Source organism: Mercenaria mercenaria, chromosome 15, assembly GCF_021730395.1.
Source record: "Mercenaria mercenaria strain notata chromosome 15, MADL_Memer_1, whole genome shotgun sequence".
Taxonomy (NCBI): domain Eukaryota; kingdom Metazoa; phylum Mollusca; class Bivalvia; order Venerida; family Veneridae; genus Mercenaria; species Mercenaria mercenaria.
In genome coordinates, this window is record NC_069375.1 from 9666105 (window position 1) to 9692541 (window position 26437).

Consider the following 26437-nt stretch of genomic DNA (forward strand, 5'->3'; position numbering starts at 1 on the left):
AGCAAGAAAATATCTGAATCAACAAAGAATTTAGCAAAAAGAAATAGACACGTAATAGGAGAAATAATAAAGGTTGGGCAATGCACAGTATAATTTAAAAAAACAACAACAACAACAACAACAAAAATCTGACAATGCACATATAGAGATCTAATTCAAAATACGCATCTCCTGACATTCAAAATGAGATAATGAGAGTTTGCTTTAATCAAATATGAGAAAAACTGTAAGCGGACTGTATAAATGCTCCTTTATTTGCCATCATTGTTGACGATGCAACTGACAAATCAACCAAGAAACACCTCTCGCTATGCATTAGGATTAGGCCGACTGGTGATAAATGTGCCTCTGTAAAGAGTTCCTATATGGTTTATTGACTGCAAATCTATCAAAGGTGTTAAAGTTAATCGTGTAGTGTAATGCTCATGTGTTTTGTATTTTATTTCGGGTATTTCTTTCAGAAGTTTAAGATTTTAAAAAATTATAGAAGATGAAAACTGTACATTTCATAAATTGACAAGTCAGACAAGATTTGACAATCTTCAGTAGCTTAAGGCTTGTTGAACTTGTAGGTATCCTTAAGTGATCGGGAAATTAGACAATGTGTCTGCTATGTTTTCCTGTATAATCCTTTATAAACTCAATACACTCTGTGATCAGGGGAGAGACTGCCCAGGCGGCGGGCTAAGGGACTTGTTCCCGCTCTCATGAGCTGAAACTTAATAAGCTTTGTTAAGAGCTAGTTTGAAATATATTTATAATTAAGAAATGTTGTTAAATAGATCAGTAAACAGAACTGTTTTAAAAGACTTATTGAACATTGATTATGTTCATGAAATTAGACTGAGCATTTATAAGTTACTGTGCATTGCTCTTCGTAGAAAATAAATGTTAGAACTGTTGTAATGTGTTGTGTTCAAGACAAGCTTCAGGTACAACGTGCTACGTTACAAGCGCAATATCTTGGATTTCTTGCAAGAAGCTGATCTAGGTATTCTCAAGTTAAGAGCGCAATGCTATGATGGGGCATTAAACATAAAAATACCGTGGTGTGCAAACGCTTATAAAAGAAAGAGCTACTGACCCCAACTGATATACATTGCAAAGCTCATTGTTTGAATTTAACCTTACAATTCTAAAGTCCCATGTGTCAAAACCTTGATGGGAACTGTGCAAGATATAAACTTTCTGTTCGATTACTCAGCTGAATGATCGGTAGCGTTTACCGAGGAACTGGCAAGGGACACAGTTCCAAGGGAGGAATTGGAACAACGCATTAAAATGCGAATCCTTTCTGAGTCTTTGTGGTCAAGTCGGGCCTTTTGCATGATCAAGAGCACGTTTTCAGTGATGTTCCATGCTCAGAAAATACTGCATGAAGATGGAAATGAGAAGGCACGCTAGTATCTTGCTGCAGTTCTTAGATTTGACTTAGTCGTTTCTCTTGTATCTGAACATGTGTTGAGTATCATCGTAGCGCTAACGAGCCTTTTTTTTCAGAAGGAAGATATGGACTTACTAAATGCCGTTACAGAGATAAAGATACAAGTTTTCTCGACTGAGCGGAATTACTCTGCAGTGTGGCTTGCCCGATACAAAAAGGCAAGGCGTATAATCAGAGACTTCGGCACTAAAACATCTAAATCAAGGCGTGTTGGAACGTAAATGCATACAGACAACCATGATGCAGAATCTGTCTTGGATTACTTTGAGTTTATGGAATCAATGTATTTTTCGACCATTTTCTCTAGAAATGGCAACTCACATACAAAATGAAGTCCGTTTTGCTGCCAATATCTACTGAAAACAAGTCAGAAGTGTCAGTGCCTATTTACGCCGCATATTCACCAGATCTTCATGGCGCATTTCAAATATTTAAAAATGAGGTACAAAGTAGAAACTACACTTGAACATTGCCAGTCAGAAACCACAGACTTCAGACCACTCTTATACATCCCTGCAAGGTCTTGCTTCCGTGTGTAAACACTATTCTGTTTGTGCTTCTGACTATGCCTCCAACATCTGCATTTTGCGAACGCTCATTCAGTAAAATGAAAGCATTCAAAAACTACTTTCGTTCAACAATGACAAGTGATAGAATGTTTTACTAGCTCTTTACACATTTAAAAGGATGTTTGCAAAGGTGTAGACCACGTCTTAAATGCTTTCTCTTCAAGAAAATGCTGAATATGGACTTTTTCTGACCCAGTGCCAGCTCTTTACGATTCTATAAATTAGACATTTTCCCTTTATATCAGACAAAAGTTACCGAATAATTATTGTTAAATGCGAACAACATATTGTAGCGGTCGTTAGAAATGATTAATAAATAACTGAACCCATGGTGAAATTTGAATAGCTAAAAGTCAAGATAATTATTGGTACGATTTTGTGCATGGTGTAGTATTTTTAACTGAGGGAAATCAAATGTAAAACTCTAGTTTCTTAAAAGTGTAGTCCAAGATGCTTTTTTCAAATATAAAAGAGTTGTGGAAATGGTCGCTGAATTAAATAGAGGCAAATAAAAAGGTCAGTTCTGCCTATTTTGCATTGTTATTTCTTAGTGCCGCTAAGTCGTTCTTCGGGAAACTGTGAGTGAAATAGGTCAGTACCGGCTTCTGACCACAGTTTCAAATTCTGGAAAAAAAAAAGTCAAAATAAATTTATTAAATAAATTGCCAATCATATGTTGCTGGAGAGGTACTCAGATGTGCCGAATACCAAACAATTTTCCGGGGGACCATGTCACCGAACTCCTAGATTATGTGACAACACATGTATGGTGGGAAAGGAATGCCCCTGCAAAAGAAAATAAATCTGACAAATCAGTTTCCTTATTCATAACTCGAATGCATAGTAGATTCACTTTTTATCACATGTTTGACGTCGCGGGAGTGTAATAAAGCCATTGAATAAAAATGATAATACACTAGTGTAATAAAGCTTTGACGTCGACGTCATTTATAGTATAGGAGACGTTGATCAAATTGATTTGTTTATATAGTAAAAGAAAGTCGAATGTTTAATGTTTCGACAAGAAAGGCTAACATGTGATAAATAGAATATTACATTTGTGACTTTCCATATTGAATTTATTAAACTCGTTAAATATAAACAATAGCCTCGCATTTTATTACTTTATTCAACTCGTTTAATAAATTCAATATGAAAAGACACTCATGTAATATCCTCTGTATATGATAAATAGTGTTGTGTATTCAAATGTTTTCCAGTAAATTCTTTTACACAGCTATGACTGAGTGAGTAAATCAGGGTTTTCTGCCAATATTCTCTGTTGTGTTTAAACAATACAATCATATTTTGTGCTATAATCTACCCAAAGACTTTTGAATCTTTGTGAATTCCGAAAGAATATTATTTGACATCGGTGCGGGAAACAACGGTGAAGTATTAAAGCTGTGACGTCACAATGTTAATTTATTACGAAAAACAATCATATAGTGTGTTGTAAATACAGAAGCCTCGTGGCAACTTTAGTATTTCTATAATATAAAACAGAATAGTTGCTCCTGTACGTGCACAGCGCCTTCGAAGACTATGTACGTGTTCAGCGCCATTTCGTAGATTTCGACATTCTCTTTTTGGCAGCTTTGCTTTTTGCCAGTTCTTTACATGTTTAGGCTGAACAGGGTATTTGATTAACTTTTCATGTAACTGTACAGTCATTTACTTCAGTAATTTGTATTTTCTGGACAAAACTGTATCCGTCCGTGGATAGCGTCATTCCAAAACTTGCAAATGTATTCAAATTTCCCAAGTGTTCTCGAAAAATATAGGTGAATGGAAACAAGTATGGGTACCGGAGGAAATCGGAAGGTAGGGGGCATATGATAGGATATATTAGAACATCTAAACAAAGGTTGATCAACAGAAATACCTGGATTTTCCTGGCGAATCGGAGAAATTATCGGCCATTTTTCCGTGTAAGCTGCCGTTTTAAGTCACGTGTTCCCCCACACTGAAATCTTGCATTGTTTTGTAAAGAAATAATTACAACCTGCAAATAGGTTTGATAATGTTCTATCATTAGTTTTCTTCTTTAGAAATTTGTTAATGATGCATAAATTTGTTGTGTGTGTGTGTTTTTTTGTTTTTGTTTTTTTTTTGTTTGTTTTTTCATTGTTCAAGTTGTGGCTGTTTAGAGGCTAGTTATTCTTCCAGGGATTTTGGACCTTTGCTAATTGCCTTGGTCCGTAGTCCTTGAATATGGGAGAAAATATAATGATTACAATGTAATTGTTACCCATTCTCCTGTTACTTTGTATAATTGTGTGTGTTCCGGTTGTTACATGTTCACATTTTATATTATTTTTGTATTTTATGCCACATGTTCTTCTTCCAGGGATTTTGGACCTTTGCTAATTGCCTTGGTCCGTAGTCCTTGAATATGGGAGAAAATATAATGATTACAATGTAATTGTTACCCATTCTCCTGTTACTTTGTATAATTGTGTGTGTTCCGGTTGTTACATGTTCACATTTTATATTATTTTTGTATTTTATGTCACATGTTCTTCTTCCAGGGATTTTGGACCTTTGCTAATTGCCTTGGTCCGTAGTCCTTGAATATGGGAGAAAATATAATGATTACAATGTAATTGTTACCCATTCTCCTGTTACTTTGTATAATTGTGTGTGTTCCGGTTGTTACATGTTCACATTTTATATTATTTTTGTATTTTATGTCACATGTTCTTATGATGAACCATGACAATATTAAATAAATCTTGAAATAAACCAACATATACACCAAAAGTAAACCTGGAGGAGAAAAAACAACGATGCAGAAGTAAGTTAATGAATTTCATTCAGTTTGTCATTTCACTTATCTTAATTACTACATTCTCCACAGTGCCTGAAAATTTGAAATTACCATGTATTTCGTGTACTACGATGGGCTTAGAATCACCCAACACACAGAATAAGCAGAACTGGTATGTACTTTTGGATAAAAAGAAATACCTTCTTTTTTTGTCATTTTGCATATTTGATATATTGCTTGGTTAAAATATGCATCCACACTCATTGGTTTGACGATATTCTTAGTTAATAAACAACTAATATGATCGAGTAATCTATGTTAGTTGTTATTTGCTAAATTTTGAGATTGGCAAAATTCTTTCAATAAATATATTTGTTCTTTTGTAATAGACAGACAAACCTACCTTTCTTGCTCGCAACTTTAAGCAAGCACATTTGTCTGTATCGATTAGATCATTGATGCGTGTTTAACCTATTTTTATCTTTAAACTTGTAAATCAATTTCATTGGATCGTGCACGTGCAACGTCCAATTATACTCTTTTTTGTTACAATATTTCTCTTTGGTCAATTCATTTACGGACATTGCCGAACACTTGTTATGTCCAGTTGTTAAGTGTTACGACCAATGACTTTACATTTGTGCTTCTTCCACGATAATTATGCTGGAAACTTGCCTTCGAGAGGAACTTGGGCGCTTTTGTATCTTTTTTCTTTCTTTCTTTTTTTCTTTCTTTTTTTGAACTATGGATTAATTTACTTGATTGTTTTCTTTTTGTTTGTAAATATTCGGCATGCATTAAATAATGTTGTAAACCTTCAGTATTTCATTGTGTGAGCCACATCCAGTGTGCCCATACCACGTGACTTTGACGTCATTTTATGGCTAAGACGGCAAGCCAAATTCCGTCGATTCGATTCTTCAAAGTGGCGTAAGTTCTTTATTTCCATTCTCGCAAACCAGATGTCTATCTTGGTACCCCGGTTCGTCTCGGGTACCATGTCGAACATCTGATGAATGAGAATGTTTATTTCTTGATCAAATATGACCAAATAAAGCGCAGGCTAAGGAAAAAAGTGAGTACTTCACTCACAAGTAAACGGTTTTATCAACAGATAAACAGTTTTGGCCTGAAAACGGGAAAACTGTTTTGTTTAGAAAAAATGAGCATGGTAAGACGGCAAGCAAGGGCCCTTTTTGACAGAAAAACAGATGATTGTACACCTTAGAGGTGTCGCACGTATTACCGATTCACAGGAATTTAATACCGGCTCTTTGTGAGGCCTTAATTAACAAAAATATAGCAGAATTATTTAAACACTTTTTAAAAATCCAAAATACGCTTAGACGGCAAGTCCGCTAAGACGGCAAGTCATTTTTTATAATATTATCGTCTATGGAGTCGCACTTCTCTACAAGCGATCATTGGGTGTTTACCAATAGTAGATTATTCTACTTCTTGTCAAAACTATAGGAAAACATCAAAGAACCGTTATATATGTGAAGTCATATGATGTTTTGAACTACCTTATATGCTTTTTTTGGTACAATTGCTAAATTGTGAGGCTTAATAGATAAATTAAACGAGAATTATGATTTGCTCTAGCAGGATTGGCATATAAGTGCGCACTGTTCTAGAAAGATTAAGAATTCAAAAGCTACACATGTATACCATCTTGGATGTACCTCTGCGTGTCGGTCTTTGGATTAAAGTATGTTATAGCGTTACGAAAACTAAAGAACAAATATACAGTTGGCAGCAGGCAACAACAAATAATACACATTTTTGACCTAATCAATACTATTTTATATGTTCACAACTCTGTTGTACATATAATGTCTGAGTGAATGTTTTCTTGACAAATCGTTATGTATTAAAAATAACGCTACTTATTAAGAGGAGCCATTTTGTCGACCGCCACAAATCAAAAACACAATTTTGAGATATATAGAATAAGGTTTTGACAAATAAGAATCTTATTCTTAACTCAGTCTATAAGCTAGAAGACATGCTTTAAAAAGTATTTCTTTGTAGCTGTGTTCAAAGTATTGAGTAGAATAGAAACATCTTATTTTTCCCCAAAATTTAACACGATATCACATATTAAATTAGAAATAGAGGAAACTCCACAGGTCGCTCAACACAACAAAAACGAAAATGTTGCAGGCTCGGTTTGATTGAGCCTGTTCATGGATGGTAGTGGAAATGCATGTTACCGTCCACGCCCTCTAGCCCCGGGTTGAGCAGAACTCAACATTTAAACATGCTAAAAGTACAAAAAGCAATTTAGAGACATCCGCAGATGTATTCAAACGATGATGAACATGGAACCTTCTATGATACACGTGTTGAGGCGTGTAATTCCATGAAGAGCGGCGTTTGGTCCCCAGATAAAATAAAGGGTTTGCCCCAAACGAGAAAACAATGGGCAGAACTAAACAAACTGGAATTTAGGAAGGGGATCTGAGGTTATGGAGCCTATGTATCACAAGAACAGTCAAAAGACAAAATTAAAAAGAAGGCACCATATCCAAGGGGTAATTCAACAATGCCCAAGGCTATGAAAGCGGGAGTATTGGGACCACCCACAAATACACCAACTTTCACAATTCTTGGAGAAAGGGTTGTATAATTCTACACATTTCTGCAAAATCAACTTTTTATTTAGCCGAGACTAGAAATAAATGTACTGATGTCACGACTTAAGTAATCCGTTGATATGCTTTGATTCAATTTTGCTTAAAAGAAATCAAACAGTTTCATTTATCGGGAACACATACATAGAAACTTCACATCAGGCAAACACCAACATTTGATATACTAAGATAAGATTTATTAATTGAGTCGGAAAGTCAAATTACAAGTAACATTAACTCTGATGAGATTTTTAAACGACTATAAATTCTCGTTATGAACTGTTTTGATTCTATTTTGCTTCATAATATATTAAAAAAAACTCTGTAGCTTTTACTCTGTTTTTATTAACGTTTATCAAAATGACAACTTTCATGTAAATTTTTCAATTCAATAACAATTATCATAATCCGGAACTGATGTAATGTTGTTAAAAGTCATAGTAAAGTATCCCTAACATCTAAATGTATTCAGGATTTGCAAGGAATGTCAATTATTTATCTTGTAAGTATTAATATAGGTTATTTCATTTAATATCGAAACAAATAGTTAAGTTAACCAGACGTGTACTTGCAGCACGACCATTTTCCTTAAAGCTAGGATTGTCACTGAAAAAGCATGAAAATCCTGACTATGAACAGTGACGTCTGTCAAAATAGAGTCTATTGTATATGAAATTCTATATCACGGTGCACAATCACGTGGTCTATGACGTCATGCTGTAGGTATCGCGCCAAGCATTTTTTGTCAACAAAGCGTCGATTCAAGAAGAAAATTCGTCGTAAGTATTTTGTTACGGATTTTTGTAAAATGTCTTTAGTATGTTGCAAGTCCGTTTATAAATGCGTACCTCCGATCATACTGCATCTGCCCGTGTCTGCTTTAGTTTGGCTGGAAAACGGGACAAACTGACCAAAATCTCAAAATCGCTCTTGCTATCGCTCCAAGCTGATTCCAGAACCGCATTAAAACCAGCTTTCTCTTGCTGAATTCTCCAGATGGCCGTTTTTGTTTGTTACTTTTTGTCTCAAAACAGCCGCTGATAGATTATTTTTCACGTTAAAAGTGTTATTTTCAGGTAAACCCAAAGATAAAAAAGTATGCTATTGCGGCAAGTTCTGAAAGATAATTGATATCGCAACAAGCTCTAGCAGGTAGTTCTAAAAGATAAATGCTATCGCAACAAACTGAAGCATTTATGTGCGACGACGGCTTGAAAGGTTTGAGCGTGATTTTCAGGATAAATCAAAGGCTTTGAAGCAAAATAAACCTGTTTATGTGTTAATGTAGAGCGGTATATTCGCGGGGATATTATCATCATGTTACAAGACTAAAGGTTAGTCGTCAAAGAAGATTCATAAAACATATATAGTTCTTATGTTTGTAATTTAATCTGTGATTTACAACGATTTGATTAATGCCAGTATTTTATAGTTCAAAGTATAAGTTTTGTTGCAGTAGTCATTAAATACAGTCAGGCGTCAACAATCCGTCTAATACATCGCCCACTCACATGCACGCTTGAACACACACACGCTTGAAAAATCGCCCATGCCCTTGCACTACCTCCCAAAATGGCCGAAATGCATATAGGTATCAAAACTTCTAAAAACTGATTTAGATCTTTTACGTGAGGTGAAAAAAAAAAACCAAAAAACAACAACAGAAAAATGCTTCTATTTGCCGCCATTTATATATATATATATATATATATATATATATATATATATATATATATATATATATATATATATATATATATATATATAAGCATATCATTTTAGGCCATGAGTGCAGTTTATTTCGTTTATTTCCAGGTGTATAATATTTTTGTAACGGAAATGTCCATAAGTGTAAGCAATATATGATGGAATTCATTGGTTGAAATTTACTTTACTCAATCTTCTTGACTTGACGTCATACTTCTTTTAATGCAAAATCTGAATTACGGAATTGAGAAGTATTGACGAAGTCTTTCGATTTTCAGAAAAGAAAACGTACTGTTGATATATTAAGTCTTGTTCACTTTATGTACAGATAAACATTGGGTCTTTAAGAAAAACAAGCTAAAGCGATAAATGGCTAAACAATTCTGGCATTATTTTGCAAAGTAAATATAAAATGAATGTTCAGAAAATTCATTCCACTTTTTCAGTAGCTAAAAATATAGTGGATATATACACACCTTTAAAATTGTAGGAATTGTAATACAGAGGAAACAGTTTGCAACTGATACAACTATGCTTCGACATGTGGAGCAGTTACTGGAAGAAATTATTTTGAAGTTTCGAAATATAAAATTTTAATATCGTATGTTACATTCACAGTCATTGGCAAAACTGGTGTAAGAGTCTAATTTTATCCGAAATCCATCATTACAGAAATAATATACATATTTTAGATACTATAAACACATCTTTAAAGTTTACAAATGTAAAAGTTCTTTTAGCACATTATGAACTATTGTTTCAGAAAAACAGGATTTCTTACTTTCAATGTAGAGACAAGGTATATGTAAACCAAATATTCATAGGAACGAATTTTCGGGAAATTATACATTATTTTACAATCATTTGATAAGTGTGAGTTTTATCTTGTTTACGTATGATTATACATGAAGTTACATGTCTTTAAAAATAATAAAAATGAAGCTGAAAGTTCTGGAATGTGTTAGTTGTAAAATATTACAAATGTTTAAACGACCTGACTCAGGAAAAGTCCAATCTACATCATGATACATAGCCTTAAAGGCTTACGAGAGTTAACTGTGTAATAACTAAACTTTCCAACATACAAAATTTCTTCAAACTTGGTCTATTGACTCATGACAATGTCTAAAATAGAATTTTGAAAGAAACGTCCTATGTCAGCAGCCTTGAATTTTTAGTCGAAAGGCAGTCAAGTAACACGCAAATATGCTGTGTATCATCAGTTGTCAAGTCCAATTCTAACGCTCGGAGGGATCATAGTTTGCTTTCATTCTGCCTTGCACTGCTGTCCCATCGAACACAAAGGGGTCCCCTTTAACAGCATTCCTGTCTAGGCTCACTTCAGCTACCTTTTTTCATGCACAAGACCCTAGTTCTCTTTGAGCAATCAAAGTCGTGGTCCCTGTAACAAGCAAAAAGACAAAAACTGGTTAAGTCTTATAAGATCAAAGATGGCTTATTATAAATGCAGATGTGACATGTCGTGTGTCTGCTATAACATGTCGCCACGTGTTTAATCCCAAAACAAATGAATACATACATGTACTGCTTACAGCGTTGCCAAGGGCGTTGATAGTTTTGTTTTACTCATAGTTCGTTATGAACTGACTCAAATCGAATGTTGGTTTTGTTTGTCTTTTTTTTCTACGGATCTCTTCTAAATTTATTCAATTATTTTGTAACCCGACGGCGTTTCCTATGAAGTTTGTTTGTTTTGCCGGTGTAAAGGTTTTTTCAGTGAGTTTACAGACTAGAATTTCCCCTATTATTATCATTATTGATAATTATAATGATATTATTATTATTGAATATAGGTTATTACCTGTCTTCCAATGTACAACGCTTATTAGTGGGCACACGTTGTATGGATCTGTCTTCTGCTCGTTGCTCATATTTGTCCACCAGATTGCAAACAGTCTTCCGGCTAGTTCGATAGTAAAAGGACCTGTAAAATAAGAATAGCACGTATAATCCAATGTCACATTTTCTCAAAATAAAAGTATCAAATATTTCCTTTAGCATCTGCATTATCATTTGACCAGTTTCGGTTTAGGTGAAAGAGTGATATGCGTTGATTTACTGATGGGAAAACTGACTTAAAATAAGAATATCATTTCAGCTTGTTGCAATATCATTTATCTTCCATAACTTGCCGCAATAGCATAGTTTTTATCTTTGGTTTTACCTGAAAATAACACCATCAGCGGCTGTTTTGAGACAAAAAGTTACAAACAAAAATGGCCATCTGGAGAATTTAGCAAGAGAAAGCTGGTTTAAATGCGGTTCTGGAATCAGCTTGGAGCGATAGCAAGAGCGATTTTGAGATTTTGGTCAGTTTGTCCCGTTTTCCAGCCAAACTAAAGCAGACACGGACAGATGCTGTCTGATCGGAGGTACGCATTTATAAACGGACTTGCAACATACTAAAGACATTTTACAAAAATTCGTAATAAAATACTTACGACGAATTTTCTTCTTGAATCGACGCTTTGTTGACAAAAATTGCTTGGCGCGATACCTACGGCGTGACATCATAGACCACGTGATTGTGCACCGTGTATATGAAATTAATACCTGTGGTTTTGAGTGCTAAAGGTTGGCACGTGGCCGTTAACTGTTACCTATTGTAATCATGAGTTGCATACACACAAAAGAATTTGAATAGCCGCGATACAGGGCTTTAACCTTTAACGTGTAGCTTCCTATGTTACAGTGGAGCACTGTAGCAATTAATATACTACAGATATAATTATTTATAAAAAGTAAATCTTAAACAAATATTTTGATTCAGTTTTGTATCAGCCTTACAGAGATATTAAAACGATAAAGTAAAATGTTAAATAATAAATAATATGAATCGGTCGTTATAAATGCTGTACACAAAATCTATTTTTAAATTAAATAAAGCAGTTTATCATTTAGCTTACTCCTATAGAGTGATCTCCCTTGTCATTCGAATCAGGACAGGTAGAAAGAATCGCATGCAGATCTATATCCTATACAACTAGAAAAATGAATGATTCAGATCATATGCTTTTTGTTTACTGTCGAGTGCAACATGTATTAATTTAAGGCTAAACTAGAGAAGTCTTTCTTATACGTTTCGAACTATTTTTTTTCACGGCATAGTTTCATGCGCTTCGGTCACGTCTGCGGATTTTCTGAATTGTTTTAAAGAAATACACGTTCGCTTTTCAACTTAGTCATGCTCGATGGATCAACAGACTTGAAAACATAATTTTAATACGAAATGACGCATTCTTTAACCTTACTGTATTTACATATGTATGAAAATATCAACCGACTGTAGAACAATGTTCAGAAAACATCAATAAGAATATCTGTCGATTAGCCCGAGAAAAAAAAACGGGCAAAAACCTTACAGCGGATTAATCTGTTTTTCAGTGAAAATGGTTAGTCTGATATTTTTGCATGCTCTGGAATACGGTAATTGTTAGTCTCAACCACTTCGTGGTTTCAACCTAAAAATCAATTTAGCAACATCTGATGATGTATTCATTCGGCGATGCATATGGTAGCTTCAATGATAATGTGTAATTCCACCAAAAACGGTGTATGGTCCAAAGTTAAAATAATTGTTTTGACTTAATGAGAAAACAGTGAGGATAAACCGTTCATATCTCTTTTGCCCAGCACTAGTGATTCAAGGAGAAAATGAAAGATGGTCAATGAATGTCACTGAACTTTTATGTAAGTGTTTATTGAAGGTTCCATGTTCATTGCCGTTTGAATACACCTGTGGATGTCTCTAAATTGCCTATTGTACTTTTAATATGTGTAAATGTTGAGTTCTGCTCAACACGGGGCTAGAGGGCGTGGGCGGTAGAATGCATTTCCACTACCGTCCATGAATAGGCTCAATCAAACCGAGCCTGCAACATTTTTGTTTTTGTCGTGTTGGGCGATCTGTAAATTTTCCACTTTTCTCTATTTTATTTTACAAGCATTGATGAAACATAGTAAAAATGTTACTGACGGACGGATCGATAGAAGGATGGATAGCCTGTAACCACGGACGTGTTGAATTACGTAAGTTGGTGCAACTTATATATCTAATAAAAATGACTTGCCGGCTTAGCATAGTTTAGATTTTTTAAAAGTTTTTAAATAATTATGCTACATTTTTGTCAGTTAAGGCCTCCCACAGAGCCGACATTAAATACCTGTGAATCGGTAATACGTGCGACATCTCTGATGTGTACAATCATCCGTTTTCTGTCAAAAAGGGCTCTTACCATGCTCATTTTCTCTAAACAAAACAGTTTTCCCGTTTTCAGGCCAAAACTGTTCATCTGTTGATAAAACCGTTTACTTGTGAGTGAAGTATTCACTTTTTTCCTTAGCCTGCGCTTTATTTGGTCATATTTGATCAAAAAATAAAGAACTTACGCCTCTTTGTAGAATCGAATCGATGGAATTTGGCTTGCCGTCTTAGCCATAAAATGACGTCAAAGTCACGTGGTATGGGCACACTGTTTAATATAGCGTGACAAATGAATTTGATAATGAATTTAACTTTTCAAATCTCAACAAATACAAAATATAAAATTTACCAGTTTAGAGTTACTGGATAATGTTATTAACACAGTTGGCTATTTATCAGAATAGAGTGTGTGTGTGTATGGGGGATGGGGATGAGAGTTGATATCCTTAGGTGACCGGGCACATTTTCATGCAATGTCGCCAGGCATAGGTATGTTTTTTGACAATACAGAATATGACGTCACTCGACCTTCAGCTATTTCCGGAAATAAAGAAAATGAAAGTAGACAGGCTAAACTTGAAAACGAAAGTCGCATTTGTATTGGTCGATAGTCAGGAGTCACCCCGTCTAAATGTATGCGCGTGGACATTTTTTTTTTTTTTTTTTTTGCTAATGGGGAGTCAATTTTCAGCACTTTCTAACGATTTGAAAATACTTGGGCTTAAGCAAGACATACAAGTCAGCTTTTCATCTACGAAAACATATTTGAACTCGGAATAAACACAAATCACACAGGGGTCCGTAACGGAGCAAAGGTATATAGAGATTTTTGGAACTTCGTCAAATCGTTCAAAAGGTCCTTTTTGATGTTGTCTTAAAGTGTCAGTTTATGCCTCGGATATTTTCGTATTTGAGAGCTGCAGACCCGTAGACATTTCAGAAATATTGTTAAAATTAATTTCTTGTAATAAATGTCGATTCTACGGAAGCGTGAAAGGGCCATCAGACGGTAATACGTTTTATTACGTTACAGGTGCGGAAAGGATATCTATAACTGCTTTGCAAAGTCAGACCGGTTTTACTACAATTACGCTGTCTATTCTAATAAAAGTGTTGCAACAGTTACGATCTAAGACGAAAATCAATATAAATTCAGAGGTTCAGTGGTGGAGATGGAAAGCTTCATCAAACAGGTGGATAAAAAATAATTAACACATATAAGGTCTTTAAAATGATTTAAGTGCTACAGCAGCGTAATGATAGAGCGCGTGGGCTACTAGTACAGTGGGGTCGAGTCCGCGTCAGAGCAAAGACGTGAAAAATAAAAATGTGCAGCTTCTTTGCTTGGTGTTTAACATTAAGTAGGAACTGGCTTCTGTTCTGTTGTACCATCGTTACAATGGATATCTCCAGGAATGAGGTGCCGGGAGTGATTGATATAAGTTGTAGAACTTGTTTCAGAATCGCCCTTCAATAAATAGGTATACATGATTACTGTAAAGTGAAATGTTCTTTGAGAAAATGTCATTTTACGTGATCTATTTAGATTATCACCCTGGTGCACTTAATGGCACTAAATGGTATCAATGGATTTTAGTTTAATAAAATTTAGAATGCACTGAAATTTTTCGAGTTATTCACAATTCCTAACGTCTATCGAGGCTAATTTCCCCTTCAATCCACCTTCCTTAATTTATTGATATAATATGTAGAATACATAGAAACAACAGGATAAGGACTTGATTTTTAGAAACAAAACTTGAATAATTTTTGGAATGAACATAAACAGAACAGCCACGTTTTCTAATTTTTCACTGCAGACGTTACATTTGTATTTTTGTTCACATCATAGTAAAATGTATTATGACTTATGAGATACCTTCTCTGTATTAAATAGATACATGCATAACTTTAACTAAAATGAATTTTGTGATTAGTGGGAGTTCTCGCCCTTAGGAGGAGCTTCAGCTTCATTATTAAATTGAGTCTGCTGTTATTTGGTTTAGTTACCTTTATACCTCTAAGAGATCTTCTTAATTCATAGATTTCATTTATAATGAGTCTCATGTGAACAAAATCTATATTTTCATGTGGGCTTTTCTGTTTAATTTGTTTACAATATCAAAAAGTAAATCATGGAAACAGTAAAGAAGTCATCTAAATGTGGCAAGAGGCAGTAATTAAGTTTTGCCTTGTCGATTTTGTTAATAAAATAGTAGATTCATTTTAAATATACAATTATTGAATTCATGAACTAATTTGGCTGGGTCCACAGAGACGACCGGAACCAAAATAGTAATATAATAATGGTGTCCAAGTACGGTCAGAACGGATATGGTCACCCATATCAACAGACTGGAATAATACGCGATTAAGTGCCACGTTCGTATATGATACATTCGCCACAATCTTTAAATGGTACTTTTATGATTTCTCGTGCATTGGTTTAATTGTGCAAAACTGCCTCTACAGATTATTTTAGGTCACTGGTTCACTATCATTGATAACGCCGTAGATGGAATGGGAATTAAACACCCCTTTTGTTGATCAGGGTAACGTTAAAGTGGAATTATGCGCATTTTTCAAGTAAAATCCAGCTGAAATAGATGTGTGTGTAGAACGGATGGAGGAAATGATAGCTTTTAACCCAATATACCGAACAGTTTCTGTTACCAGTACGAAATAATAACTTTCCAAATATGATTTTTCTTATTTTGACTGGGACAGTCTTTTTAAGAAAAGTCAAACTGCACGCAGGAGTTGCTTCCCATCTCTACATATAGGTTATGGAGATCACTGCCTAGAAGACTGAAAAAAAGAACTATTATTTTTTTAGTCCGATTTCTTTATTTCTAAAGCATTAACTTCAAATACTTATACGGCATTATCGTTAATTTAACACACTTAAATGTAAAGCAACCGAAAATTGCTTTTATAAAATATTTACCAAAACACACTATGTGCAGTAAGATGCGCATAATGTTACTTTAAGAAGGTATTCTAATACAAGGTAACAGAAAACATATTTCATAAAATTTTGAGAAACATTCTCCATTATCGTTTCCGCAACGTAAGATCAATGGAAGCGTAGACCACAGAATCCGGAAAGAAGGTAATAACCCGGAAGGAAGGTACATAACCCGGAAGGAAGCCGTTCATCACGAGCAGTTAATTGACTGACACTGTGGTAATGACTCACTACTGTGGCTGTGATAATTTAATCGTTGTGCATGTAACATGTTGTTATTAAGCTAGAGCTATTTCTTTTTCAAAGTTATTTTTTATACACTTACGATATTATATAGTATTGCATATATCGGTCCTGTCGGTAGTACTGTTTTAATGTTAAACAATAAGTTCTTCAACTGTGATATGTTAAGAGTTTGGTTGTAATGTACTGCTGCAAATAGCATATATCAAATACGTATAGGAGATAAAGGTTATATACATTAGGTATATCAAAAAGGTCAAACATGTCAATTAAACTCTAATATAAAAACTTGTATTCATTGCACGAATTTAATCATCATTGAAATTGCGATATCTTTTACAGTGCATGATGTTATCTTTACCTAGTTAAAAGAAAGACTACACCAATAACAAGAAGAAGATATACAATAAAACGATAACAAAAAAGAGAAAAAAAGAAAAGATAAAAGATGAACTAAACAGATGCATAAGACAGAACTATAAGGAAGAGAGCATGCTCAATAACTGTAATGATTGAAGTGTTAGTTTTTTTTAAAAAAAATTTCGTTAAACTAAATTAATCTGAAACACATAATATATAAATTATTGTAATGATTAAAGTTGTAGATGCATGTGTAATAAAAAGAATATTAGCTTTACACAGAGAATAGTGCACTCGTTCTTCCGCGGAATAATGTCGCGCAAAACTCGTACAAACTTAATTGCCTATAAGTATTTTAATTTTAACTTGTGAGAAACATTTTTCACTGTTGAACTATTTTTTTCAGCATATCTTATATCTTAATGAACATCTAGCAAAATAGAAAAGGAGCATGCTCGGTTTATAAAACTGTGTCACTAATATACATATGTGAAGGTTATAATTATATTTGAGTAAATTATACTTGTCATTTTGTGTTGCTGAACGTCAAACACTTTAAATATTTATGCCTTTTTAGTATCATTTCACATTTCACTATAACATAACACTGTTATTAACTCTTGATGGTATCCTAGTATGCCCACGAATTTACAACAGTAGCCGCACATAAGGACTGAAGTGCTATCTTACAGTAAGCATATTCGCATCATAGCAGGATCTTTGCATGTAGAAAGATACATTACAGTGAAGGAATAACACGCGACGCTGGAGACGAAAAGGCATCACAGACAGAAAACAGAACGTGTGACTTGCAATAAACAATTACAGATTAATTAGAATGAACTTTGTGAAAAAGATTATTTAAACAATTTTGACGGAGTGGTTCATGTAAAAAGTCAGTCTTTCAATAATGGTGTTTAAAATGTATTTTATATTAGAAGTAATTGCACTGACACTGGTCATTGCAGCCGGGAGTGATATACACCTAAAAAATAATGCAACCGGCAGTGGCAGAGTTTTGAAAGTTATTACCATCGGAAGTGACCAGCGTCACAGTAGTGAAACTACCGGAAGTGACCAGCGTCACAGTAGAGAAACTACCGGAAGTGACCAGTTTATACACTCGGTACTGGGAACAAAGATTACTGTTAAACCAGGGTAAGATAATTATTCAGGAATATAAATATTTCTTTAAGATTTTTTTATATAAAATTTTACATCTAAAATTGTTTTCTGTGTAACATTTTTATGATAATTTAAAATGGTAAAAATAATACATTTTCCTGTTATTTCAGAAAGTAACATGCAAAAAGAAAAAAAGGTAAACATGAATGTTACCAAATATATTTTCTTTTTCTTGTTTAAATTTGTTTAATGTTTATATATTTATTAAAACGTTTGGTATTTCTTTCGAGTGGTACTTAATATAATTTAATGGAAACCACAAAGGCTTTAGTGTTTACATAATGACGTGGGATGATAAGTAATTCGCATCTTAGAGTGACATTTAACAAAAAATGAATGTTGAATTTTGCCTTATTCGTCTATTCCTTAAATCGAGTCAAGTTATGTGATTTTCTGGGGGGGGGGGGGGGGGGGGTTATTTTTTAAAACTTACAGATTTAAGCTTTTGATGGGTATTATAGGGAAAGTTTTGGTTTTATTTTCTCCTGATTCATCTAACCGTATTTTGTGAAAATGGAATTCAAGTTTAGTTAGAACATAAGTCAGACACTTGATGATTCGAAGTAAACAATAAAAACTGAGACTTTCAGGTTCGATTGAAAGTACGACCAAGAACCCATAATAAATTGATTTTATGACAATTTAATACCAAGTTTATCTTCAAAATAAAATGCTCCTATTATCACCCATAGAGTTTATGGATGGATTAGTCGATTCTATAAATACATGCAAATGACAGCATGCCATATGCAGAGCCGATATCAGTGAACAAGCCTAGAACCAAGAGTATCGCGTGCGATAGGGTCTATGAAACAATATATTAGCTGGTCTGGTATCTTAACCATACGTTCAAATGATAAAGTAAAAGTAACTCGTATAAAGTTGCACTTAGAAATGTTTCTGTACTTTTTTAACACATTTTAACGATGTGTGAGACGATAAGAGGAGTGAAAAAAACTCTGTATAAAACTATGTTATCTTAAGAACATTTCAGTTTCATATAGGTCTACAGCGAGCGATACGTGTGTATCGCATCACGTATTAACAGACTGAAGTTGTGAGAGAATGTCTCTACGTATTACTAGTCTATAAATTATGTAGAAGCATCGATGTTTTTTTATTGTTTTTTTTTCATTGTTTTTTTTTTTAAATTTTGTTGTTGCTTAAAATTCAAAGTATATATATAATATATATATTCCTCAAATTGCCTGGTTTGTTGATTATGGTAAGTAATATTAAGGTAGAAATGGACTGTTAAGTGGATTGAAATTTTATCAGTTAAGTGGCTAGTTGTTTTCTTTATTTCAATAGCTTTGAGATTGTTCTTGCACAACCTAATTTCACTTTGCCTGGCCTAAGAAAAGAAACACTTACTACAGTTTTAAGTGCCGTCAATACTATCAAATAATGTGATTTAATTTTTTACCATACTTCTCATGTTGCGCTATATAATCTACCCTGCCAAACGTAAATTTTATCATGGAGAAGAAGCACGAATTCATGGCTGATCTTTGGCGATACGTGTAGCCATTTATTTCCTGATAAGCCATCACGCAAGTATATATTTCATAGAAATGAGTGATTAATGAAAAATCGCACTTAAATTGCAGTTAAAAGTAATCTAATGGTGCGCTTGATAAAAAATCGTAATTTAATACTAAAGAATTTTGAGTATTTTAAATACTTTAGCATACATTGTATACGCATTGTACTGAAGGTTTAAATGTGGATCGAGGACCGTATTCGATCGCCGGTATGGTTTGAGCTTTTAGTTCACTCTTCCCGAACGCAGTATTGCCACAAAAAAGTATTGTTTTTTTTAGTTTGTTTCTGGACAATCATTATTTGCAACTTTATTTGTGATAAAAGAGTCAATATCCAATCCAAATCCAAAACTATCAGGAACATTTTTTTATTATCCAGATCATAAATAACATGGTAATACTTGGAAGTGCGTTCGGTTCGCGGCGTCAAAAACAATGCCCTTGCATTTTGTACACTAGACATACCAAAACATCTTCGTTCATAATTTCTATACTCTAACAGCATGCGCTCTTCGCCACCCGAAAATTAATGCACTTGGCCAATACTTGAAAAGTAGTGCGGTTGTCTGTGTGATAAATTCGTACTTGCAATCATAAATAAACTTGAAAGTAGTTTGCGTTTGCCTCCTGTTTGAAATATTTGGAAATGTGTTCATGCGCGATTTTACAAATAACACGATTTCTTCCTGTTGGAAATATGAAATTTTAAATTGTGTTCACAAGCCATTTTTTAACTATCCGGCTGTCTCCTGCTTCATAATTTCAGTCTGGACACTGTTTCTTTGTTTACGATCAATCACTAAAATAAACCTCCCGAGGATTTGTTTTCAAAAATGACGCTTTCTTCCTGCGTTCTGTTACCGCTCTTGATTTTGTACAAGAAGCAGTCACCTCGGGCATATATGACGTTTTAAATTGTGTTTTATTAGCTTTTGATTTTGTTTTAGTGATTACATTTATGGATAAAACAGTATGTTGGACCCAAAAATTGAATATCAGCGAAAGGGCTGTTCGCGGATTCTCTGTCCATCGGCTGCTATGTCTTCATGAAAATGAATCAGAATGCACCAGACGTGATAAAAAAAACCTATCTCACAGTGTGTTCAACATATGGTTTTAACTTCGCTCATTATTTTTTGCCGATTTTTACATTGATATACCTGTCAGACGCTTAACTGATCTTCAACATACATTGTAAACTGTATGTCATACAGCATAATGTACAATGTATTATGATGTTACGTTATCCACCAGTCTTTCCTTATCATTCAACATTTCTCACAGGATTTTGAAGAGAATCCAACGTGTTATTGAGTCATGCTCCCATGAGTTTACAGGTGTCGCGCACAATTAAAAGAATTCATTTATTTAGACAATAATGCTTGTCACTTACTAGTACATATCTTTTCTTATTACATAAACTAGTATAATGTATATAATTGCATTAGGATGCATTTTAGGAAAACAGGCACTGGGTGAATAACTTTGTTTCACGAAATTATACTTCCGTAACGTAAAAATATACACTTATAAACATTTCCAAATCCGTATGTTGTTAAGGTAATTGGTTTTGAATCACTTGGTCCTCGCATCTGTCGTCCAAGTATCCTGCTAGGGATGAAAATTTCTTTCATTTGATGAAGTGGAACATCGGTTGACCAACGAAGGTTCAGGCCTATAATAGAAATAACGTACATTATAGATATATTGATAAGATATAAGTTAAGATTTCAAGCCCCATTATAGAGTCTTGAAGTCACATCTTGCGCATCTCTACATTTCTCAGAATTATTTCACCATTACACGGTAAGTTCTGGAGATAGCACAGGACAATGGTAAATTGATATTTTTACCTATATATTTTAAGTTTTACGTATTAAGCTAAATCCTTTATGTTTCATCACACACAATCCTTTTCTATTTCTACATCATAGTAAGTTATTTCAGACATATTTTATTGAACAAATGGTAGATAGCTAACTGAAAAAGCTGATTTTTTCCAGTGCTGAGCTAGCTACCTTAAAAAGCGAAACTGCGTCTAAAAAGCTGTTTGATTATTAAAATATCAAGAAATAATTACGGGTACCATCAACCAGTTTCTTTTTAATTATTCAAAAATATTTGTTGAAAGACGCTTTTTTATGAAGAAAATGACTTGATGCAAGAATAAGGCGCGACGATGTGTTAGTATTAGATATCATTTCCACACCTGTAACGTAATAAAACGTGTTAGCGTCTGAGGGGCCCTTCCACGCTTCCGTAGAAGCAACATTTGAGTATCGACCAACGTCAATCGACCTTGGTTTTCAAGTTTAGCCTGTCTACTTTCATTTTCTTTACTTCTGTGAATAACTTTGGATCGACTGAGATTATTTCTTTGTTGTCAAACATATACATATGCCGGGCGAGACTGCATGAAACTGTGCCCGGTGTCCTAAGGATATAGCATTTATCATTAAACCACATTTATACAGCAATCTGCTCATACACTTTCCAGTAGTCTGTTAAAAATTACATTTGTGAGCGATTACAGATATGAACACTGCATATGAATTAATTCAACATGATTATTTAAAGTACATAAAGTACGCAAAACCAAACAAGACTGACGAATTTATCCTTGGATATGTGTTATACACTTTGTATTTCATGGGAAGTCATTAACGCTCTTTCAATATTTGGGTAATAAGACTGTAGCTGAACAAGTTATGAGCTGTCGTTTTCTGGACATGTTGCTGTAGTAGGGATAGTATGAGGTAACCAGGTATTCACAAGAGGTTTGATGACATCATCTCTAGTTAAGTAACGTCTGATTTGACCTTTCCTGTGCAATCGCACAAAGCGAGACATCTACAAAGAGTTGACCTGTTCTTTCATGTCCGTATTGGAGTCTTGACACTGTCCACAAATTCCTCACACGCCTTGTAGATTTTACAGTAACTAACCCTCAACGAAACGTCAGCAGTGTGTTTGGAGTTCTGCATGGCTGCTGAGTGTTTTATCTATATGCATCAAGGGGTCGATACTGCCCGATATAATGCAGTGTTTCATGGACAGATATGTTTAGAAATGATGAAATAGACCCGTTTGGTAACGGTGGCATTCCAAGTTAGAAGGTTGCCAGTGGCACTCCGAGAAGGTGTTCAAGGTGGAGGTGTAACAGTGTTTCCTAGTCAATGTTGTCAAAAACTGCGGAAAAAATCAAGACGCACGAGAACTGTAACATATTTTGTTCAAGATATTATTCCGGACTTTTGTTAGACCGTATTCAGTTGAGCAAAACGTTCTGTATGCATATTGCAGGCCTTTTTGAACTCTTTCACCTAGATATCGCTCTAAATGGGCCTTATCGGCCATCTCGTAAGACTTCGAAATGAATTAGATTTTGGACTCAGGCTGTGCCCCACTGTGTTCCTTTGTTTGTTCGTTTTGTCCTGATGTGTTGGCTTTGTGTGTGTGTGTGTGTGTGTGTGTGTGTGTGTGTGTGTTGGCTGTGTGTGTGTGTGTGTGTGTGTGTGTGTGTGTTTGTGTGGTGCACGCGTCTGCGTGCTGTGGGTTTCGTTTTGAGGAGGCTGCGTTTTTGGTGCGTGGCATTCCCTGTTTGATATTTGTCTTTGTTTTTTTGTAGGTATTGAGAGAGGGTGGTTATGGTAGGGGTGTAGAACTTTAGAAGAGTTCACACATTCTTATGAAGGTCAATTCATTGTTGTGATTTGTTTTGTTGTACTAAGCCGGGGATTTAGGAGTTTTGTCTCCTTTTTTGATGCAAAAGTCAGAAAGCAGTTCGTCATTACATGAGGTTCTAAACCAGAATTGTGTCATTATTTATTAACCCATCGGCTTTACAATCAGTAAAGACAAGACTAAAAATAATGTGAGCATTAAAAAGTGTCAGGGTGAAGCGGATAATTAAATCATTTTGACCGTTACACTATCTTTACCTTTGATTTGTATTACTAGTATACTATTTCTTAAAAAGACGATGTAATTGAGTAATTTTTATTTTTCGTAAAACAGACATACGTGTGCAAGGCTCGGGTTTTATTATGGATAATTTAGATATATAGATTTTTGTAAACATGCTTGTTTTAAGTTTTGTCACATGTTTCGCGGTTTTACAAGTCGTTCGAGAAAACAGATGTAGCCGCAAGAATTTATTTGATAAATTTACATCAATTTCATTTCCTTTAACACAAGTAGGTATGGAAACAAATAGTCCTCAGTGAAAAATTATGTCTCAGTAGACAAGTAGAACATTCTCTGTAGGTAAACAATACAAATGGCAAACTGACATTGTACAGAAAAATGGAAAATATGCTGCTGTTTGGGTGAAAGTTGATTTCGAATAACGCAAGGTTTGGCTACAAGAAATGTTTGTGATTTCTAAGGGGATTTTCTTAACATTTTTGTCGCAATTTGTGCAAAATGGTAAATGTTATCTTTATAGTTTATATTCAAAGGCAGATTTGTTATCTAAATTATTTCTCTTGCAGTAAATATTAGTTTATGTTTATGCATACTTGAAAGATTTTATGACTCCATTTCGATGTTTTTCCGTATAACCTTCATCAAAAATATTATAACCACGAAGTTGTCATTTTACTCGAGTAGCTGCTGTTTACGGAGCGCCTAAGTTCAACTTCAACTTATTAATATTTGTAGTTGGTGTTCTTAACATTTTCTAAAGACTCCCTTCCCCTCCCTCACCTTAAATACTCCCCCACACCTCTGTAGCTTTTAAAATGTGGTATCCTGCAGGAATTTTAGTTTCGATTATGTGATTTGTTATATGTGCTATTCTGAGACAATGTATGTGCTCTGTGATAGTAGGGTTGTGGATTTGATTGTCTGCATTGGAAGGTCAAGTTTATACCATACGTCTACTATTACCAATTACCAGCTACCAAAGAGGAGTAACACTGCAGCTATACAAGTAATATAAGCTAACATACGCAACTGATTTTGATGGCAATGAATGGGTAACAGAACATATTTTCCAGTTTGGATATGTTTGCAAACGGTCTACAAAATTATATTTTGGGGGGTTTCTTGGGGCTTTTTTAGATAAGGAAAACTCATCAGTGAATTGTGAATTAAAAGTGCAAAACAATGAGACCCAGGAAGCATTAAGCTAAAGGCACAAGTTATAAAAGTTGTAAAAGTTACCGAAAATATCTCTACTCCGTTAATCATATAGTAACAGTTTTATGAAAATAGTGAGATTTCAACTGGATGTCTGTGGCGTACAATATATCAAGATATCAACATGAACAACATTCGAAAAAAGTAACAGCATTTAAACGTTAATCTGGAGTTATTGAAACGTTATACGGTTTCTTACATTACCTTTTCTTAAAACCGATAAATAAATAAATATAGACATTTTAGTAAAAGAAATTTTATGTTGCATTTTGGTACATGGCACTACAATAATCGCATTTTCCATTTAAACGTGTCAGTTCATGTTAAATAATTGCACTTTGAACGAACACAGACTCACTATGCATGTATGATTTCCTAGTTTTTGCTATTTGCAAAATTGCTTTCTTTAGTTTTCTGGTGAGCGTTTTCTGGCAGATACATGCAGCCAAGATAATATCTTTTAATGTTTTAAATTATGTTATGCAAACATACGTAATTTTTCTTTTACAGTAAAGTAAGTATTATTATAACTGCTGTTGACGTTTTTTGTCTGCTTTTCCCTATCTTTGAAATTTGATGACATCGCAAAACTTTAGAATTGTTTCAGTACTTGCTCCCAGTTTCTCATATACTAGTACATGTAACTGTAGTTTTATTCACTAACACCAAGTCTTTTTTACCTCAACAATACCACGTCCGTTGATTTCTTAGAGATTCTCTTTTTTTAACAAGCAAAAATATTCCGTCATCAAAGTTGTCACTTTATATCGCTTTTGGTTAATTTCTTTTAGAACATCAGTCTATCAGATACATAACGATCACAAACACAATAATTAAACTTTATGATTCCATATCTAAGCTGTATTTTAAAGTCTTTAACGCTTTTGGTATAGAAATACAATTGTATACAAGGAACTGTATAAAACAACTAAATGCTATAATACTATTCAGCTGGGAGGAGGGGATGGGGGCATCGTAGCCGTGTGGTTAAGGTAGCTGACTTCGAATCACCAATGTGGGATCGAAACCTCGCTTTGCACGTAGAATTCTTCATGTAGACCTAGGTATCAGTCATTACCTGAAACAATACTCGTAGGGACATTATGGGATCTTCTTCCATCACCACAAGATGGAAATGTCGCCTCGTGACCTAAACTGAATCAGTGTATGAAAACAAAAAAGAAAACTATTTTCAACTATATTTAATTAGTATTCAGATGCCCATCAATGTTGACCGCTGTTTTGACGACGTCCGCGTATAGTCAGGGAGGACGTTCCTTAGATGACGTCGCAGTTGTTCCGTCTGGCGAACAGAATGGCCAGGAAGCTGATTTTAATGCTAAATGCTACAAATTATATGCAATTCATAATATTATATAGTTTACAAATGGGAAGGAAATATAATGTAAATATAAGAAATGAAACTTTTTTTCGGTGTTCATGCGAAATGAACGACAGAATATGATCGGCAAATTAAACATGAACCGCTAACGCGATTCATGGATTTGCCGATCCTATTCTGCCTTTCATTTCGCATGAACACCGAAAAAATCATTTCATTTCTTAAATAAATGCCTGTCCTATAACCCAATTGTTCGTTATACACCAACAACATGGGGGACCCTCAAAATATTTTCATTAATA

The 26437-nt window shown here is 34.4% G+C and overlaps 1 protein-coding gene across 2 annotated transcripts in view; it reads left to right on the forward strand.

The window, feature by feature from the left end:
- The first annotated feature begins 17419 nt into the window (after positions 1 to 17419).
- The window catches only part of LOC123546337 (epidermal growth factor-like protein 7), an 80966-nt gene continuing 71948 nt past the window's right edge, over positions 17420 to 26437 (forward strand). The window contains exon 1 of one of the 2 annotated variants that reach the window (XM_053524524.1): positions 17420 to 18080. In XM_053524524.1, the coding sequence (XP_053380499.1) occupies positions 17833 to 18080 (248 nt within the window). In that variant the 5' untranslated portion in view covers positions 17420 to 17832. The remainder of the gene's footprint in view (positions 18081 to 26437) is intronic. The other variant, XM_053524523.1, reaches the window with a different exon arrangement.